The 19,228-nt window shown below is 38.5% G+C and overlaps 1 protein-coding gene and 1 non-coding gene across 3 annotated transcripts; both read right to left on the bottom strand.

Moving 5' to 3' along the window:
- Positions 1 to 3,777: 3,777 nt before the first annotated feature.
- On the bottom strand, positions 3,778 to 12,591 carry marchf11 (membrane-associated ring finger (C3HC4) 11). 2 transcript variants are annotated; one of them, XM_087241259.1, is made up of 5 exons: positions 11,778 to 12,591; positions 7,105 to 7,260; positions 6,583 to 6,775; positions 4,589 to 4,906; positions 3,778 to 4,495 (listed from the first exon to the last, which is right to left on the bottom strand). In XM_087241259.1, the coding sequence occupies exons 1-4, from the start codon at positions 12,135 to 12,137 to the stop codon at positions 4,596 to 4,598; spliced, it is 1,020 nt and encodes a 339-aa protein (XP_087097385.1). In that variant the 5' UTR covers positions 12,138 to 12,591; the 3' UTR covers positions 3,778 to 4,495; positions 4,589 to 4,595. The 2 variants fall into 2 exon arrangements, with proteins under 2 accessions (XP_087097385.1, XP_087097384.1); XM_087241258.1 differs by having other exon boundaries at positions 3,778 to 4,906.
- Positions 12,592 to 17,672: 5,081 nt separating this feature from the next.
- LOC147837206 (Nuclear RNase P) lies at positions 17,673 to 17,970 on the bottom strand. Its single transcript, XR_015479309.1, has one exon.
- Positions 17,971 to 19,228: the final 1,258 nt, after the last annotated feature.

Here is a 19,228-nt window from a genome sequence, read left to right as displayed (position 1 = left end):
ATTGTACTTCTAAAGCACTTCTGAGTGACTTATCATTTGTAGGCTGTGCTAATCATCAGCTAGCACCAAATATGACGAATGCTTGTGTTTCCAGGGCTGGAGAGTAATTCTACGATTCATCTTAAAAAGATTAAATTGCAAACAGTCAAATTATCATACCATTACTGGAACAAAGTTAATAGTTTGGATCAAAATCAGCATATTAAATCAACTTTGTGCTTTAAATTACATTCGTACGCCAATAGAAGGCATAACATTGTGTTCAAGAGATGAATCCAAAAAGCTGATTCATCCAGGATGAGGGATTTCTCAACTTATTCAAACTGACAAATTCAAAAAACTATGTACAGTTGAAGTCAGAATTATTAGCCCCCCTGAATTATTAGCGCCCCTGTTTATTTTTTTCTCCAATTTCAGTTTAATGGAGGGAAGATTGTTTCAGCACATTACTAAGCATAATAGTTTTAAAAACCTATTTCTAATAACTGATTTATTTTATCTTTGCCATGATGACAGTAAATAATATTTTACTTGATATTTTTCAAGACACTTCTATACAGCTTAAAGTGACATTTAAAGGCTTAACTAGGTTAATAAGGTGAACTAGGCAGGTTATTGTATGATGGCGGTTTGTTCTGTAGACTATCGAAAAAAAAAACATCAGCTTAAAGGGGCTAATAATTTTGTCCCAAAAATAGTTTTAAAAAATTCAAAACTGCTTTTATTCCAGCTGAAATAAAACAAATAAGACTTTTTGTAGAAGAAAAAATATTATCAGACATACTGTGAAAATTTCCTTGCTCTGTAAAACATTGTTTGGGAAATATTTAAAAAAGTAAAAATAATCAAAAGGGGCTAATAATTCTGACTTCAACTGTGTATATATATATATATATATATATATATATATATATATATATATATATAATTTTGTTCAATCTGCTAGTAAATTACTTCTTATTTTTGTTGTTTATTCAGAAATGACGGACAATCCTGATCTCAGTCTCAAGCTGCTTTTACACTAGTGCAGTTTTGTTATAAAACCGCCATTTTAGAATGAAAATGCTCCTTGCTTAGACTGCCATTTTTTCTGCTTTTGAGAAAAAAAGCATCTCTGTTCACAGGATATAGCCTAAAATAGCCTAAAATTTTTTCAGATTCATGCAGCTCTAATACCGGAATGAATTTTTAAAGATATTTTCTGTGCCAATTTTGGATAAAAAAAAAATCTAAGAATGTATTCTCTGTAGCTGCATCTTTTAATATGCTTTATGAAGGCTTTCAGTGTGCTTTTTTATGATAAAACATATTTGTATTTATCTCACTCCCTATTTTATGTACCATGTCTTAAATAGCTTGTGGAATTTCCCAGGCAATGTTTGGTATCTTAAGGACACAAGTTTAAAGACAATGTTTAACTTAAGCATTGACAGAAGACATTTTGAGGGATGGTAAAAATCAGATGGGCACAGAGTAAAATGAGAGCTCGCATTTCTGAATATCATACCGGCAAAAGATGCACTCAACTTTTGCAATCCCCCTGTGTTTCTCCAGCACTTCCCTGTGAGATGGATGTATTAGTGGTGTTGTCTACTGCAGTGTTTCCCTACCCTGTTCCTGGAGGCACATCAACAGTACATTTTTTGGATGTCTCCCTTATCTGACCCATTCATTTCAGGTTTTGGAGTCCCTTCTAATGTCCTGATGAGTTGATTCAGGTGTGTTTGATTAGGAAGAGGTTGAAAATGTGTACTGTCGGTGTGCCTTCAGGAACATGGTTGGGAAACACTGCTCTAGAGTAGTGTTAACTGTAAAGCTGCCTTCTCTCTATCTCCGACAAATGTTTCCAATGGAGAGAAATTTTTATTAACTGCCATTGATATGGCTACTGCGGTGTGGAAAATAAGGATGGAATCATGACGTGGAACGTCATGGAATTTGGCAGAATTTTAAACATATAATTCAAAAAGGGGGATGTACACTTAATCAAATCAAGATATAGATGTGAAAATATTTGAACTGGCCTTTGCCTTTTTAATAAAGTCAGCATGTCTGTGTAAAAAATGTATAAATATTATTAAAATGTAAATAACTTTCATGGATTGAAATTAGTTAGACCAACTCTCTTTTTAAACTAAAATGCCTTATTTTCAACACTATATCTGTAAAACTTTCATTTCTTTTTCAGTGGATATATTTGTAGACTGAATGAGGGAAGGTAACAAGCATTGGTGAAAAAGTTAACAGCTAGTAAATCTCAAATGAATGTCAGTGATAGTGGAAAGGCTGCTTAAAGCAAATGTTCCTGTAACTGGAACACGGTACAGTTTATCATGGTAGGTGAAGCGTAGCGAAACAGCACTTCATCAATAAAGAAATGATCATAAACCTGAAAAAAGTAGGTTTTAAACAAACATTCATTCGTCTAACAGCAGTAATTCATTTTGTGTGCATTATAATTCTGTAATAGTCCGTGTATGGAGTGCTTTGCAGTCTTTCTTCGCTCAAAGACTGATCCCAATATCCAGGTTCAAAGTACATGTTCAATATACAGTTCGATTCAGTTTGCGTATCTTCTAAAGTGCTTTTCAAGTAAGGCTCCTTTCAGCACTGAGGCTCCGCCCATTGGTTAGCCACTCCCATATTGGTCCCTGAATGAGTTTTTTTTAATTATCGGTAAGCCCCTCCCCTTCAACGCAGATAAGTTAATGGTATTTGAGTATCAGGGATGAGAACATGAACAACTTTAGTTTTCAGAACAATAGAGAGACACTGGCCTCATCAGTATGTATGCAATACAAGTGGTAAAATGTTGTGCTTGCGGTACTTGGAGGAATTCCAGCTGTCCTAATAGGATGGGTGTCGGAATTTTCAAACAATTCAGACAAAGACATAGCAAAATGACATTAACAACAAAAAAAATTGACAAAACTACACTAGAAACGTTCTGTCGCTTATCCAAGTTTTAGAATCAACAAATAATAATAACATGACTTCTAGTTGATCATTTGGTATCAGAAGTGGCTTATATGGAATGCAAAGGCCTCTAGATTACGCTTATTTACCAAAATAAAATATGGTCATGCCTTGATTTCTTATTATTTAATTAGGACAGTAAAGGTCTGACTTTGCTTTGACAGAAGTCTTGTCACTTAACAGAAATAATGTACAGTGTAGAATATAAAGTCATGATGCAGTGAAAAAAGAATTAATATTATGTATGACTCCCATGACTGCATCCATCTCGGTAATGACTCAAATAGCTTATTAATAAAGTCATCTGGAATAGCAAAGAAAGCAATCTTGCAAGACTCCCAGTGTTCATCAAGATTCTTTATATTCATCTTCAATGCCTCCTCTTACATCTTACCCCAGACTCGCTAAATAATGTTCATATCTGGTGACTGGACTGGCCAATCCTGGAGCACCTTGATCTTCTTTGCTTTCAGGAACTTTGATGTGGAGGCTGAAGTATGCGAAGTGCTATCCTCCTCAAGAATTTTCCCTCTCCTGTGGTTTGTAATGTAATGAGAAGCACATATGCCTTGATACCTCAGGCTGTTGATGTTGCCATCCACTCTGCAGATCTCTCACAGGCCTCAATACTGAATGTAACCCCAAACCATGATTTTTCCTTCACCAAACTTGACTGATTCCTGTGAGAATCTTGGGACCATGTGGGTTCCAATAGGTCTTCTGCAGTATCTATGATGATTGGGATGCAGTTCAACAGATGATTCATCAGAAAAATCTACCTTTTGCCACTTTTCCAAATGATCAACTAGAAGTCAAGCTATTATTTGTTGCTCTTATAACTGGGATCAAGACTTTTGTCAGGTAGTGTATATATTTATTCGAAAGTAAGTCTCACCAACAATGCTTTTAACTTTACTAATTTCAATGCAAGTTATTCAATTGTAGTAATACAGCCTCTGCCTTAAGTTAGATAGGTAGCATTAACGTTAGCTAGTTAGCGCCTGTGATCTCCATAAATTAAAATAAAAATCAAAGCTTACTGATTTTGTTAGCTTACATTGCCAGTTTTTTGGTGAAAAATTAATCTGTGCATCTCATTAAGAAAATGTTATTCTCAGATTATGTCTGTCCGAGGTGTAGGGTGTAGCTAACATACCTATCCACGCCCCTCCAGCTGTCAATTTTGACAACAAACAGAAATAGCGGGGAGGGGGTGTCTGTTAAGAAATGCCTACTTTACTACATCCAATCAGATCGCAGTAAAATAAAAAGCCACACCCACTGTTTTGTCATTTAATATTCCATTTCTCTAAAAAAATAAAAAAATAAAAATGGTCACAGCTTATGGTTCATGCGGACTTTAATCTTACCCTGTGGTAATTTGGGATGCTTTCTTCCAAATGAATCTTGTTAACCACCATACTTACTCAAATGTATCTCTCCATTGCATATTTAAATCCCACTTAGACACTTCTCAACAAGAGGTGCTCCTTCCATCTCCAAAATGTATCAAAAACACCTTAGGACAAAGCGCTCGTTGTAAGAAAGTTAGCAACTCTCTTTATTTGTCTGAGTTCACAACAGTAGCAAACTAAGAGAGGGCGGGGCTTACCGATAGGTCAAACTGACGTGACTCTGACAACGAGTTCGCCCGAGCCCTGCTCCTGTGGCGAGAGGTTGGTGGTCCCATTCAGGCACATGGAAAAGAGGTGGAGCGGGCAACGAGGAGATGACTCCAGTCGGGTGGTTTGCGTATGTGTGTTCGACACCGTGTGTGTGTGTGTGAGGGGTAACCATAGGTTGCGGTGAGGGCTGTGTGTGTTCTCTAGGTCTCTGCTTTTATCGTAGTTCTGGACATCCCATAAGAGGTTTACAGCTCGCCATCGTAAAAGCACATTGTAAACAGCGCCGCCTTCATGAACAATCAGACCTGTGAACACAGGACATGTTATTAGTATAGGTGAACACTAGGGGTGCAATGGTGCAAATTCAATTTCACGTTTTTGGTTCAGTTGTCGTTAACTACTATATTTGTGGAACTTTTTTTTAAAAAACAACTATTATTAATCTAACATTATTTATTCTTAAATCCAAAGTGATTCATGGATAAAACTTTACTGGATTATTCTTTCAGTTTTTGCACTATACTGGTCTATATACTCATTATTTTCTACTTTTCCTGTTAGTGATGTCTTATTTAATGTACACTCACCGGCCACTTTAATAGGTACACCTGTTCAACGGCTCGTTATTGCTAATTTCTAATCAACCAATCACATGGCAGCAACTCAATTCATTTAGGTATCTAGACATGGTCAAAACGATCTGTGGCAGTTCTGTGGGAGCATTGTTGATGAGGAGAATGGCCAGACTGGTTCGAGCTGATAGACAGGCAACAGGAACTCAAATAACCACTCATTACAACCGAGGTATGCAGAAGAGCATCTCTGAACACACAACATGTCCAACCTTGAGACGGATGAGCTACAGCAGCAGAAGACCACACCGGGTGCCACTCCTGTCACCGAAGAACAGGAAACTGAGGCTACAATTCGCACAAGCTCACCAAAACTGGACAAGAGAAGATTGGAAAAATGTCTCCTGGTCTGATGAGTCTCGATTCCTGCTGCGCCATTCGGATGGTAGGGTCAGAATTTGGCATCAACATCATGAAAGCATGGATCCATCCTCCAGGTTGTTGGCGGTGGTGTAATAGTGTGGAGGATATTTTCTTGGCACACTTTGGGCCCATTAGTACCAATAGAGCATTGTGTCAATGCCACAGCCTACCTGAGTATTGTTGCTGATCATGTCCTATCCATTATGACCACAGTGTCTTCTGATGGCTACTTCCAGCAGGAAAACGCACCATGTCATAAACCACAAATAATTTCATACTGGTTTTTTGAACATGACAATGAGTTCACTGTACTCAAATGGCCTCCACAGTCACCAGATTTCACTCCAACAAGAGCATCTGGGATGTGGTGGAACAGGAGATTCGCATAATGGATGTGTAGATGACAAATCCTGCAGCAACTATTGTGATGCTATCAAAATCTCTGAGGATAATTTTCAGTACCTTGTAGAATCTATGCCACGAAGGATTAAGGCACTAGTAAGGTGTACCTAATAAAGTGGCCGGTAAGTGTATATGTTTGAATAAGTCTTGAGTATTTTGGTGATTAATTAGAGTAATTAGAGTATTTTATCACTACATTAGAATGTTAAATGTAAATAATTTCTTCCCTGCTATACTGATAAACCTCTAGTAAACACCATTTTTAATACAGCTTTGAATTTAAAATTTGATTCTGATTTACAAGATGTTGGTTTGATTGAGTTCTGATTTCAGTTCAGATATAATCAACACTTAAATCTTAATAGCAGTGGCAAACATCGGCTGTCATAAAAGATTTCGGTGTTAAATCAGTGTTAAAGGACCGATGTTAAATCTCACTAAAGTTCTAAGTAAACACATAATGCACCTCTAATATAGTACACTTTTTTCGATTGGTCAGCAGTGAGTAAGTGGGCATGTATTTGCCAAATAGGTCTAAATTTTAATTCATTTAATTCGGTTTGAGTGCATATGGTTTGTCTTACCAATACACACAAGGTCCATGACTGCATACATGCCATAGCAGATTTGGAACAGGATGTCACTGCGCTGCCATAATGCCTCCGGGCTCAGTGCTGACCACAGCAACCAGGACACACTGGCCAGTAGGAAGAGCCCACCCAGAAACACCGCAATAACCTGAACCTTCTCCACCAGAGTCATGGTGACTCTCTGCCACTATAAGACACACACACACACACAGTCACTGATCACAGCTCCCGATAGCGACTAATATAAACACAAATGTGATTATTATTTCTTTAAAATTAAAATCTTTTCAATGTTGCAAACAAGCAGATTGCAAAACATTATTATCACTGTAAAGCAAATATATTATCACTGTATATATTAATGCAGTGCCTGAGCCTTCATACTTTTTATGGGATCACAATGTAAATGCAGCACTGGAGGAATTAAGAGACCACTCCAAAGTTATGATCAGTCCTCTGGGTTTGCTATTAATAAGTATGTGCTTTTAGCCCTGACGGATGTTTACTGATGTTTACCTGTTGTGGTGGTTTGATATGTATAGGCAGAATGTTGAATCTGTAGTTGCAGAGTTCACAGCTCCAGGAGCCTTTCTCACTGATCCACTTAAGCAGACATTGCTGATGGGCATGTCGAACTGAGCCAGCACAGCGACACGGGCTCAGCAGCTCCCCCTGCAGCCAATCACAACACACACGGACACGTCGATCAGCCAATCACAGCACATGCAGACCCGTCAATAGTCAATCACAACACGCAGAAATGCATCAATCATCCAATCACAGTAGCCACATCAGTTAGCCAATCAGAACAGACACACCAATCGCAAGATACAGATACATCTCAATCAGCCAATTACAGTACAAGCAAACACGCCAATCACAACATGCAGACACATTGATTGCCAATCACAGTAAAAGCAGACATGCCTCAATCAGCCAATCACAATGCATACGGACACCTCAGCCAATCACATAACACATACCTCAATCAGCCAATCACAACAACCACACGCACACACACACATCAATCAGCCATTCACACCATGAACACACAGCACAATCAGCCAATCACAACACACATACACACTTCAATCAGCCAATCACAACACATACACACATCAATCAGCCAATCACAGTAAAAGCAGACATGCCTCAATCAGCTAATAACAATGCATACTGACACCTCAATCAGCCAATCACATCACACACACACATACACAACAATCAGCCAATCACAACACACATAGACACCTCAATCAACCAATCACAAAAGACAGACACGCATCAATCAGCCAATCACAACATGCAGACACAGCTCAATCAGCCAGTCACATCACACACACACAATCAACAATCAGCCAATCACAACACGCACACACACACACCTCAATCAGCCAATCACAACACAGACACACCTCAATCAGCCAATCACAACACACAGACACACCTCAATCAGCCAATCACAACACACAGACACACCTCAATCAGCCAATCACAACACAGACACACCTCAATCAGCCAATCACAACACACAGACACACCTCAATCAGCCAATCACACACACAGACACCTCAATCAGCCAATCACAATACAATCAGACATATCAATCAGCCAATCACAACACAGAAACACCTAAATCAGGCAATCACTACACACATAGACACCTTAATCAGCCAATCACTACACACATAGACACCTCAATCAGCCAATCACAGTACAATCAGACATATCAATCAGCCAATCACAACACACAGACACACCTCAATCAGGCATTCACAACACACAGACACACGTCAATCATCCAATCACAACACACAGACACACCTCAATCAGCCAATCACTACACACATAGACACCTCAATCAGCCAATCACAGTACAATCAGACATATCAATCAGCCAATCACAACACACAGACACACCTCAATCATCCAAACATAACATGCAGACACACCTCAATCAGCCAATCATATTACAATGAGATCATACATACAATCACAACATACATACACCTCAATCGGCCAATCACAACACATGCAGACATGTTAATCAACCAATCACCACCTGTAGACAAGCCTCAATCATCCAATCACAACCTGTAGACCCTCCTCAATCATACAATCACAACTTGTAGACCCGCCTCAATCAGCCAATCACAGCACACTCAGTCACATCAATCAGCCAATCACAGCACACTCAGCCACATCAATCAACCAATCACAGACATAAAGATAAAAGACAGGAGTTGCATTCCAACAGTAATATAAGTCTGTCTGTCCCAGAAGACATTATAACAATCATGACCTCCACATTGAAGGGTCTTTTCAAAGTGCTCAAAACTGGCCACTTCAAAGGACCATTCAGAATTAAAGATTTCCAAGATTCCAAGTAATGAACACCCTTCACTCCCATGATACTTTGCACATGTTCATTTTGTGATGTTGATGCCATTTTTGATCAACCACTACACCATTCGTCCATTGGAAGCTCTCACTTTAGAGACTAAACTCCTCAGAGTATGAGCTGATGATTGATGGCTGTTGATTTGTTCATATTGAGTTCCTCTGCAGACCAGATGAGCATTGAGCTTGTGAAGAGAATATAGCAGAGGAGCTGTGTCCATCTCAACCAGGAGAACATTTGGAGTGAATGAAACACTATACACATAATGACTGAGAATCATCTGTCGAGCGGACGGGAAACGATTCATCAGTGCATTCATGAATAATTTCAGAAACATCCTCATTTAGAACTATAATGAGTCTGGAAGAGAGTGGAGCACATTTACACACACACACATACACACACACGAACACAAGGCGCCTGGAGGAAGCACATTAGCTGCAGGAAGTGAAGAAGAGCATTAGACATCAATGCAGCAGCAGGTATTCTAATGGATCTCTCTCTCTCTCACACACACACACACTGTCTGTTTAAAGCCTTAAAAAGTATTGATGTTTCCGATATTCTAATAATTGCATTAATTATGTAGGTCCATAATAAATTCTAAAGATGTTTAGCATGTTTATGTTTCACAGACTGTCATATGCTCGTCAACAGTTGGATGTATTTATGATATATAGGATGAACATGTCTGGATGGGACAACCACATTTCACAAACTGCTTCTGTGGTGTGCATTAGTGCCCACCCACATTTTCCAATTCATTTGTCCCGTAGGGACTTTGTTATGAACCAAATCAACCAGCTACAATGTGTAACAATATAACAGAGCAAAGAAGAATGAAGTAGAGAGCTACAATCCCATAAAGCCTTGAAGATTCATTTTAAAAAATGTTGATATATATAAAAATATTCATATTAATGGTTGATTGCATCTATATAAAATTAAATATTTCTAGTTTTTTAATCAATCGATAATATCATTTGCATGGAAATGGGTGAAGCTTTGTTCACTGCCACTCTCTGATGAGTGAAATTTTCTGTATGCAAATTTTTTGGTACATATATAAGTGAACTGTTTTTTTACAGAGGAGCTATTGGACATTTTTTTATCATTCAATTCCGAAAATGCTATTCAGAAAAAATATATATGTTACATATGAACATATATAAGTTTTCAGATTGTGTACATGAAATAAAAGCTGGCCAATTTGGTGTATGCAAGTAGTACTGAAGTAGAAAAAAGAAACACTTAAGTGAAGTTTATTTATAAACTAACTTCGAGAGGATCACGAGCTTATGATTGACCACAGCCGGTCCTGCATTAACTAATGCATGATCTTCCAATCAGATGATTCCTAAGTCACTATAAATAACCACAGTCTTTAGTCCACAACCATCTTCGTCTGGAAGAAACCCCTCTTCCTCCCCTTCTCCTCCTCTCTTAACCTAGATTGGGCAGCACAGTGGCTCAGTGGTTTGCACTGTTGCCCCACAGCAAGACCGGCTCTAGTCCTTGCCAGGCCGGTTTGCATTTCTTTGTGGAGTTTGCATGTTCTTACCGTGTCCATGTGGGTTTCCTCCGCGTTCTCTGGTTTCCTCCCACCGTCCAAAGACATGTTTTATATGAAAACCTACTAACCAAATTGGCGCCATAGTCCCCTATGGTGGGGGACTTTTTGAGATATACCCAATATTAATGTCCTCTCTCGCCCTGTGAGTGGCAGGTAGCCCTGGGCTCGAGGATCCCTTGAGCTCAGGGCTCTCTTCTGGGACAGTATGCTAAACAAGCTTACTAAAAATCGTGAAAAAGTATGAACTCTTAAAAAATGTATTTTGAAAAAAAGGACTTTATAAAATAGCAAAAAAAATAAATAAATAAATCACAGCACTGGCAGATGCAAGAACAACTGTCTAGCCTTTAACTTGCTTTAAAAAATAAACTGAATTAATGCGAACAGATGGGTTCATCAAATACATCCAGTCTATTACCAACAAAGGGTCTGTTTTTAGAAGATTTTTTTAGCTGTTGTTGAAAAATGTATTTCCCTTTGGGGGGAAAACAAATGAGTTTTACCTTCCCAGCTGTTAAAAGGAGATGTGCTGAATTTTAACTAAATTAATGTGTGGATTTTGGGAAACAATGTTTCTAGCATGGTAAACAAAATTGGAATTGGAACTAAATAGTTAAATTACTGCCTTTAAATTCCAAGACTTACAAGCTATACTTATATATTCTATATCAAGGGTGCCCATTCGGTCCTGGAGGGCTAGTGTCCTGCAAATGTTATAGTTCCAACCCCAATCAGACACACCTGAGCTAGCTAACCAAGCTCTTAGGCTACAGGCTTTCTAGAAACATTCGTGCAGGTTTGTTGAGGCAAGTTGGAGCTAAAATCGGCCGGACACCGGCCCTCCAGCAGGACCGAGTTTGTACACCCCTGCTGCTATATATACTGTTGTGCTCCTGTTTTATATACATCTTTAGTATTTCGAATGTTGATTCATTGTTTGTTCCTAATAAACCGGTCTAGATTAACACAATGCTAAATAAAGAAATGAAAATAACTGGGGGGGGGAATTAAATTAAATAAATAAATGACAATTTTAATTCAAATTCAGTTCAAGTTCAGGAATTTAACTGTAATTTTATAAAGCATTCTCGGTTCTGTTCTGAACTGCGCACAATATTGGCAACAACCAAACACGTCGTCTGTGTGACGCATAAATATAGGCTGCTAGCCGACAATAAACAGCGTGAACGGGACGAACGAACGACCTGACTTCACCTGCTCGGCTCCCTGAAAGCAGATCCGACATCCAGGTGTCGGGACACAGCTCTCGTTGCTGCAGCTGGAGCCCACTGTCTCCGTTTTCACCGCGCTCTGTCCGCCGCTGTCCTCCAGCAGTGTGTCCGTCCCTGCGCACGCTCCATCCTCGCTCTCGATCTCCGTGATAGGATCAGCCTCCGCGGCTGCCGGTGACGGTGTCTGAACTCCAGCGCCCGGTTCCTGCAGGACATCCTCGCCGTCGCTCCCCGGCACAGTTTGGGGCTGAAACTGCGCGGCGGTGACGGTCACGGTGGCGCCTCCCGGTGGCTCATCCACCGCCTGCACGTGCAACGGACCCGCCTCTGCGTGCACATCCATGAATGACGGCAGTAAGATCAGAATGAAATGGCAAAAAAACGAGGGGTCTGCGATCTTACGGGCCTCGGTCAGATATTCCACGGCTCTTCTCCCCTCTTGGACGCGTAAGTTTGGCCATAGATGTTCGTCTCAAATCGCGCGCGCTCTTAAAAAGGCACGAGCTTCTGTTGAAAGTTGCAGATGTCCAGGCTGCGCGAAGTGTTGTGCTCGGTGTCTCGTTGGCTGAAAGATGCTTTTCCCCGGAAGACACATTTCCATCCGGGCGCGGTGCTGGAACACCGAGCAGTGAAGGCACGAAACGCACATTACCGCACAGTCAAGCTTCTCAAAATGACCGAATGCACCGGTTGAGCGTGCGGTGTTGACGCTGAGTCAAGGTGCATGAGCGACGAGGCTTTTTCTGTGCTGTAAGTCGTACAGTCGTGGGTAACTGGACTGTGATGATGGACCCGACAACCACCCGCCCCGAAGCCACGCGCTCATTGCGCTTACACATGCCCTTTCGAAGATTTACCATGGTAACCACACAGTTACCCACTTAATAAAGCGGTGAAATCTTGGTATTAAGCCTAATGTGATATAACAGCCACCACTCTGCCATAAAGATATAAAAAGATCCATAGCCATCTGTGCTATTACCATTCCAAGAAAAATCTGAAAGAATTGCAATGCCATCAACACTCAAACTAAATATATATTTGATGCTTGTTCAAACTGCTTGTTTATGAAGAGTTGAATCAATACAATTCTAAAGGGTTCTGTGGGGTAACTTAATTGTTTTATGTTCAGCTTAAATTTGTAAATTCAATTAAGGAACTCTGCATTTTTATAGTGTAAAGCCAAATACAAGTTTTTACCTCACAGTAACAGTTTAGTAAGCTTATTTAAAAAGACTAGCTTTCCGCTTTGTATTTTAAATGGCTATTTAATTATTAGGGTATATATTGCTTTTTAAGTGACAGCAGTATTTTAAAGTAGGTAAATGTCAAATTAGGAAGATTTAAAAAAAAATGTTTGTGTTATGTGATTATCAGTGTAATTCTATACAGTGTGTGGAGTGTGTATCCAAATAAGGATTAAGTAACTATTAATTAAATTAGCGTATTTAAAAATAGCCGTTTAACATGAGTAACTGCAAACAGTATTTAAAAAACTAGCAAATCTTAACCAAAATTATTGATTTAATTATTGGTTGTAACAGAAACTGATTGTGAATTTGAAAATGCTCATTTTAATCACTTTGGATTTAATTAATATTTCCTCTTTTTGAAATTATTAAAAAATAATAGCTAAATTCTTATAATAAAATTGATTTTATTTTATTACAGACATTTTTAAGTAATTTCAAAATAAAAACAGGTAATTAATTTTATTAAATAAAGTCTACATATTCAATTTAATGAAATCTACAAGGCCACAGAATGACTTTTTACATAGTGCCATATAACTGTAATGTATATTGCGTATTAAATGTAGCTACCTTTAAGGGCTAGAGCAGCTAACTGTTGCTATGGTTACCTCATTATGCCAACACAATTATATTCCACTTATGTTTTTTCTTTAATTCATCTAACTTTTGACACAATAATACTAATTTCTCTGTAAATTCATGCAAAGTTTGCATTGCAAACGTAATGTTAATTTAGTCTAATTTGTATATGAATTAATATTCAACTTCAGTTTGCGCTCAACAATAAATTATTAATTGATGTGGATGCTAAGTGTTTGCTGTATTTATCTTTATAATTATCATATAAGGTATAGATGAAGTAGTGTAATTCCCAGATTCCAACAAGTAAAAAGCATATTTCTGTCCTTGTAGTTGTATTAAATGTCCTGACCGCTACTTGTTCCTAGTTGAATCACATTGATATAATTTCTACTAAAACAGGAAAGCAGAGTCATAATCTAACGGATTCTCCTGCTAACCTCCTTCATGTGGCTTTACATTGCAGCACTAATTCAGTGCAGAATTTAAAAGGGTCTAATGTGTTTTGTGTTCTTAGGATATATGATCCAGCTTATACTGGTTAATTTTACACCAATCTACTAAATTTCAATATGTAAAAGAGTAACTGTGTGAACAAGTGACTAATTTTTAACCACAGTTTTAGCATCTTTTTGTTTACTGTAAAACCCAAAAATTTAAAGCAACTCAAACCATTTGATGAAACCGATTGCAACAAACCATTTAAGCTCAAAAACTAATCTTACGAGTACTGTGAACTTCATTTAAGTTGAAGTAATTGGGTATTTAATCAACTCATTACCTTCAACATTGAGTTCAAAACTCTTTTCAAATGAGTAGAATTAATTCAGTCAGTTTTGAGTTAACTACACTCATTTCATTTGATACAGTTGACTGTTGCATTTTACAGTGTGGTATAAGGAAAGGGATACTTTAGATTCTTGAGGGAATTTAATTGGTCTGAAATTAGTATCTTGAATTTGAAGCACAAATGGAAATAAAATACGGTAAGTTTTGAATGCATTTGTCTTTTAAATGCAAAACTTGGCATTGTTTGAACACACTAGCTTACAGATAGCCAGCATATTCCGATAAAAGCCCCCAGAATTATATTCTGATTTGATGTGGACTTTAAAAACCTTGTGCATTTGCTCAGTGCATGTTTATAACACGTATTCTGTAACACTGCTAGATGTTAAGCAGGTCGCATGATATACAGTTCAAGCCTTTTATCACAATGCATGCGTGCGCATCTGTGTGTGTGTAGCTTTGAATCACTCTCTTAGGCTGTTTTAACATTATTAATTTTGTGCAGTGCCATATAAAAACTACCATACAAACTGACTAACTAACGACTACAAAATAAACTTTGATATTCACTCCAAGACAACAATATAGTTATAATTACATAATTTTAATTAATTTAGCCCACAGTGTTCTAAAGCAGAGGGTAAAAAGATGATTATTTGCTTTACAGGCAACCTTAAAAAAATTAAACATTAAAAATGTAAATGTTTTCATTCATTCATTCATTTCTACCACTAGAGGGAGCCTATTCACAACCAACAAAAGAGTAGTCTGTTGCTGTGATTGAGTGTGGAATCATGGGAGTTGTTATCTTCATTACATCCCACAGGACACCCTGCAGAAATCATGTTCATGGATGAGGTAAGTATTCAAAATGTATTAGTATGAAGCAGAGTAACGCTGAAAGCTGTTTTATTATGCCACAGTTCTGGTTCTTCAGCTTGTAAAGGTGATATGTATTATCATACTGAATAAATACATTTTAGTATTGTGGTAATGTTGCTCTGTACAGTCTAATAAAAACAGCACATTGTTAGTAAATTAGGAGTGCTTTGATTGGTTTTAAAGGGTTAAAAGCATCTTTGGTGTTTCCGTTTTCAATAAAACAAACCAGAAATTATGGGTGTTTGTGGTCATTAGCGTGGCGACTCAGGACTCTGTCTGTGTCACTAGTTAAAAAATAGCTTATTTCTCTAGAGTGGTCTGGATGCAGAAGTGGTGCAATGCAATCTGAGCTGCATCCAATGCTTTTATCCAAAGCGACTTACAAATGAGGACAAGGAAGCAATTTACACAACTATAAGAGCAACAATGAATAAGTGCTGTAGGCAAGTTTCAGGTCTGTAAAGTCTAAGAAGGAAAGTATTAGTAGTATTAGTAATTTTTTTTTTTTTTTTTTTTGAGTACAATTAGTGGTATATCCAAAGAGGCAATTGCAGATTAGGAAGTAAAGTGGAGACTAAATAGTTGAGTTTTTAGTCGTTTCTTGAAAACAGCGAGTGACTGCCGTTCTGATGCAGTTAGGGAATTCATTCCACCAACTGGGCAGATTGAATGTGAGCGTTCGCAAAAGTGATTTCTTCCCTCTTTGGATGGAGCCACGAGGCGACGTTCATTCACAGAACGCAAATTTCTGGAGGGCACATAAATCTGCAGAAGTGAGAGTAGATAAGAAGGAGCAAAGCCAGAAGTCGCTTTGTAGGCAAACATCAGAGTTTTGAATTTGATGCGAGCAGCAACTGGCAGCCAGGGCAAACGGATGAGCAGCAGAGTGACATGTGCTCGTTTAGGTTCATTGAAGACCACTCGTGCTGCTGCATTCTGGAGCAGCTGAAGAGGTTTGATAGAGTTAGCTGGAAGCCCGGCTAGTAGAGAGTTGCAGTAATCCAGTTTGGAGAGAACAAGAGCTTGAACAAGGAGTTGACCTAGTGGATGCCCTTCCAGCTGCAACCCAGCACTGGGAAACACTCATACACTCTTGCATTCACACTTGGGCCAATTTAGTTTATTCAATTCACCTATATACCGCATGTCTTTGGACTGTGGGAGAAACTGGAGCATGCGGAAGAAACCCACACTAACATGGGGAAAACATGCAAAATCTACACAGAAATGCCAACTGACCCAGCCAGGACTCGAACCAACGACCTACTTGCTGTGAGGCGATAGCGCTATCGTGACGCCAACACTGCACCAGTGTATATTAAAATAATCTTGCATATTGTGCCTTTAAATTTTTATAGACATATTTTCAAACTTCAGATTTTTTTGTTCTGAATTCATAGACTGCAGACATCCAGTTAATTGCATTCTGAAAGTAGGTCAGGGGTCATCAACAGGGAAGTGTTGCCGACTCCCCTATTAATGCTTGATCCCCCCTAAAGGACATGAAAACAACATGTATGGGAGGGTCCTCTAATTAGTAAGAAATAGTTAGCTCTGATTTGCATCTTAAAAACTAATATTGCTAACATACTAGATAATACAAATATACATTTGACCACCCCTATAGACAATGAGCTAATTCTGACCTGTACTGTAACCACTGCACAACATGTCCAATGGGTGGCGCCAAATTTCTGTTAATAAAAATTTGCCTTAAAATAATTGTTGCCTTAAATTTCAGACGGTCAGTATTCAAGTTAAGAAATTCACATTCAAAACAATTTATAACACCATGTAACTTTCAGTTTTTTTAAATTACAAATGTAAATAAGTCAGGGGGGCATGGTGGCTCTGTGGTTAGCACTGTCGCCTCACAACAGGTCGCTTAGAGTCATGGCTGGGTTATTTCTGTGTGGAGTTTGGATGTTCTCCCTGTGTTGGCGTGGGTTTCCTTCAGGTGCTCGGGTGACAACGACATGTGCTATAGGTGAATTGAATAAACTAATTTGGCCGTAGTGTATGTGTGGGTGTGAATGCAAGAGTGTATGGGTGTTTCTCAATACTGGGTTGCAGCTGGAAGGGCATCCACTGAACAAATGCTGGATAAGTTGCCGGTTCATTCTGCTGTGGCAACCCCAGATTAATAAAGGAACTAAGCCGAAAAGAAAATGAATGAATGAATAATATTGGTTGTAGGGTATGTGTTTAAATTAGTGTGTGTAGGTGTTTCCCAGTGATGGGTTGCAGCTGGAAGGACATCCGCTGAGTAAAACATATGCTGAATGAGTTGATGATTCCTGATTAATAGGCCAAATAAAAATGAATAAAAGTAAATAAATCAGATTGTTTTGTCATTTTATAAGCTCCACACAAAAGTGGTAGGAGAGTAGTCTGAATTGGGTTCCAGCCCGTAGCGCTGGTTCACACATCGAACTCAATCCGCCAGCCGCGAGTGTTTCCAAATCAACTGGGATCGCATCGATTGATTAGCTATTTTGCAAATCAACGTCTCGTGCGAAACACCACAGTGTGACCCACGTGTCTGTGCACTCGCTCATCATTCAGATGATGCCCTGCTAGAGCAGCGATTGGCTCATGTCTCAGACCTTCCCCGAGGTGAATGCATAGTGATGAACACTCAGTTTGTAACCTCTACAGTGAACTTCCTACCACTGCGTGCTCAAGGGCAATAGCGGGCGCATTATGTACCCTCCATAAGGGGAAATACTACTCGATTGTGGTTAGAGAAAAAAAATCACCTGACAGAGTTGTTGAAATACTAAAAACACGTTGACGTTTAGTATGAAGTATTTGCGGTGTTTTCGTATTAAATTGCATAATTTTGTCTAAAACAGTAAACTCTTCACAATACAACTTTAGAGGTGGAGATATGTAAATGAGTTCCCCGTGATTGGTCGAACCACTACGCGTAAGCGTTTACGTGTTATATAGTTAATACTTAAATATGTTGTGTGCAATTTTTAGTTGTACTTAAAGGGATAGTTCACCCAATGAAAATTCTGCCGTTCTTCAAGTTGACTGTATATATTTTTTCTTCTGCTGAACTCAATAGAAGATACTTGGAAGAATCAGAAGAAGCTTTATTGCCAGGTATGTTCACACATCCGAGAAATTTGTTTTCGAGACAGAGCTTCTAATTAGAGAATTAGAGACAAAAAAAAAACAATAATGAATATATTTTAAAAATAGAAGTAAGTGGTAAATGCAAATATACAAATTGACAAGTGTATGTGCAGGTGTATATATATATACTGCGCTATATGTGCAGGGTAATATACCTAAAAATGAGTGTAAACTCAGTTTTGGCCCCTTAATATCGCACGCTCTGTCAGTCTGGAGAGCAGCAGAAAAGGTCTGTATATTCATTCAAACTGGAATCCTTGTTCTCCTATTTTTAATAACTACGGTTTATTAATTGATAAACATCCAATTAAGTGTGGCGATTGTCAACAATGGTATGACAAAAGTATTCCCTTATTGGGTAATTTAATGGGTGAAAAGGGCCTCTATATACCTTCGACAAACTTTCTGTTAACTTTAATCTGCAAAGCTCCTCCTTTTTCTTTTACTTAAAGCCGAGGGCAGCCATGAAAGCCTGTGGTGTCCCGTGGATGGGTTCTCTTATTGAGCACCCCTAGTTGAAACTACTGGGTATATGCGGAGCTAGTGTTTCTTCCCATACTGATAAACTTCCGGTGAACGATTAGTGACTTTTTTCCATTTTATACGGTTCCTTTTACAGCATCGATTTTGTAATGTAATTAAAATACAATCAGTTAAATAGACTTTGACTATCATTTAGTTGCTCAAGTGTAAAACAAGACGAAAAGCCGTTTACAGCAGGCTAGCGCAGAAGCTCCATTGAATATAGTGGGGTGAAATAAATGTTCAAAATAAATGTTCATATTTT

The sequence above is a fragment of the Danio rerio genome, chromosome 2 (assembly GCF_052040795.2).
Source record: "Danio rerio strain M-AB ecotype USA chromosome 2, GRCz13ab, whole genome shotgun sequence".
Taxonomy (NCBI): domain Eukaryota; kingdom Metazoa; phylum Chordata; class Actinopteri; order Cypriniformes; family Danionidae; genus Danio; species Danio rerio.
This window is presented reverse-complemented; position numbering and strand designations above follow the sequence as displayed.

Excerpts from the sequence above, each read along its gene's own strand:
- marchf11 (XM_087241258.1), bottom strand. The coding sequence starts at position 12,137 with ATGGATGTGCACGCAGAGGCGGGTCCGTTGCACGTGCAGGCGGTGGAT. Across the intron at positions 6,776-7,104 it reads ATATCAAACCACCACAACAG|TGGCAGAGAGTCACCATGAC; the intron begins GTAAACATCAGT and ends TGTGTCTTATAG. Across the intron at positions 4,907-6,582 it reads CATGGACCTTGTGTGTATTG|GTCTGATTGTTCATGAAGGC; the intron begins GTAAGACAAACC and ends CTGTGTTCACAG.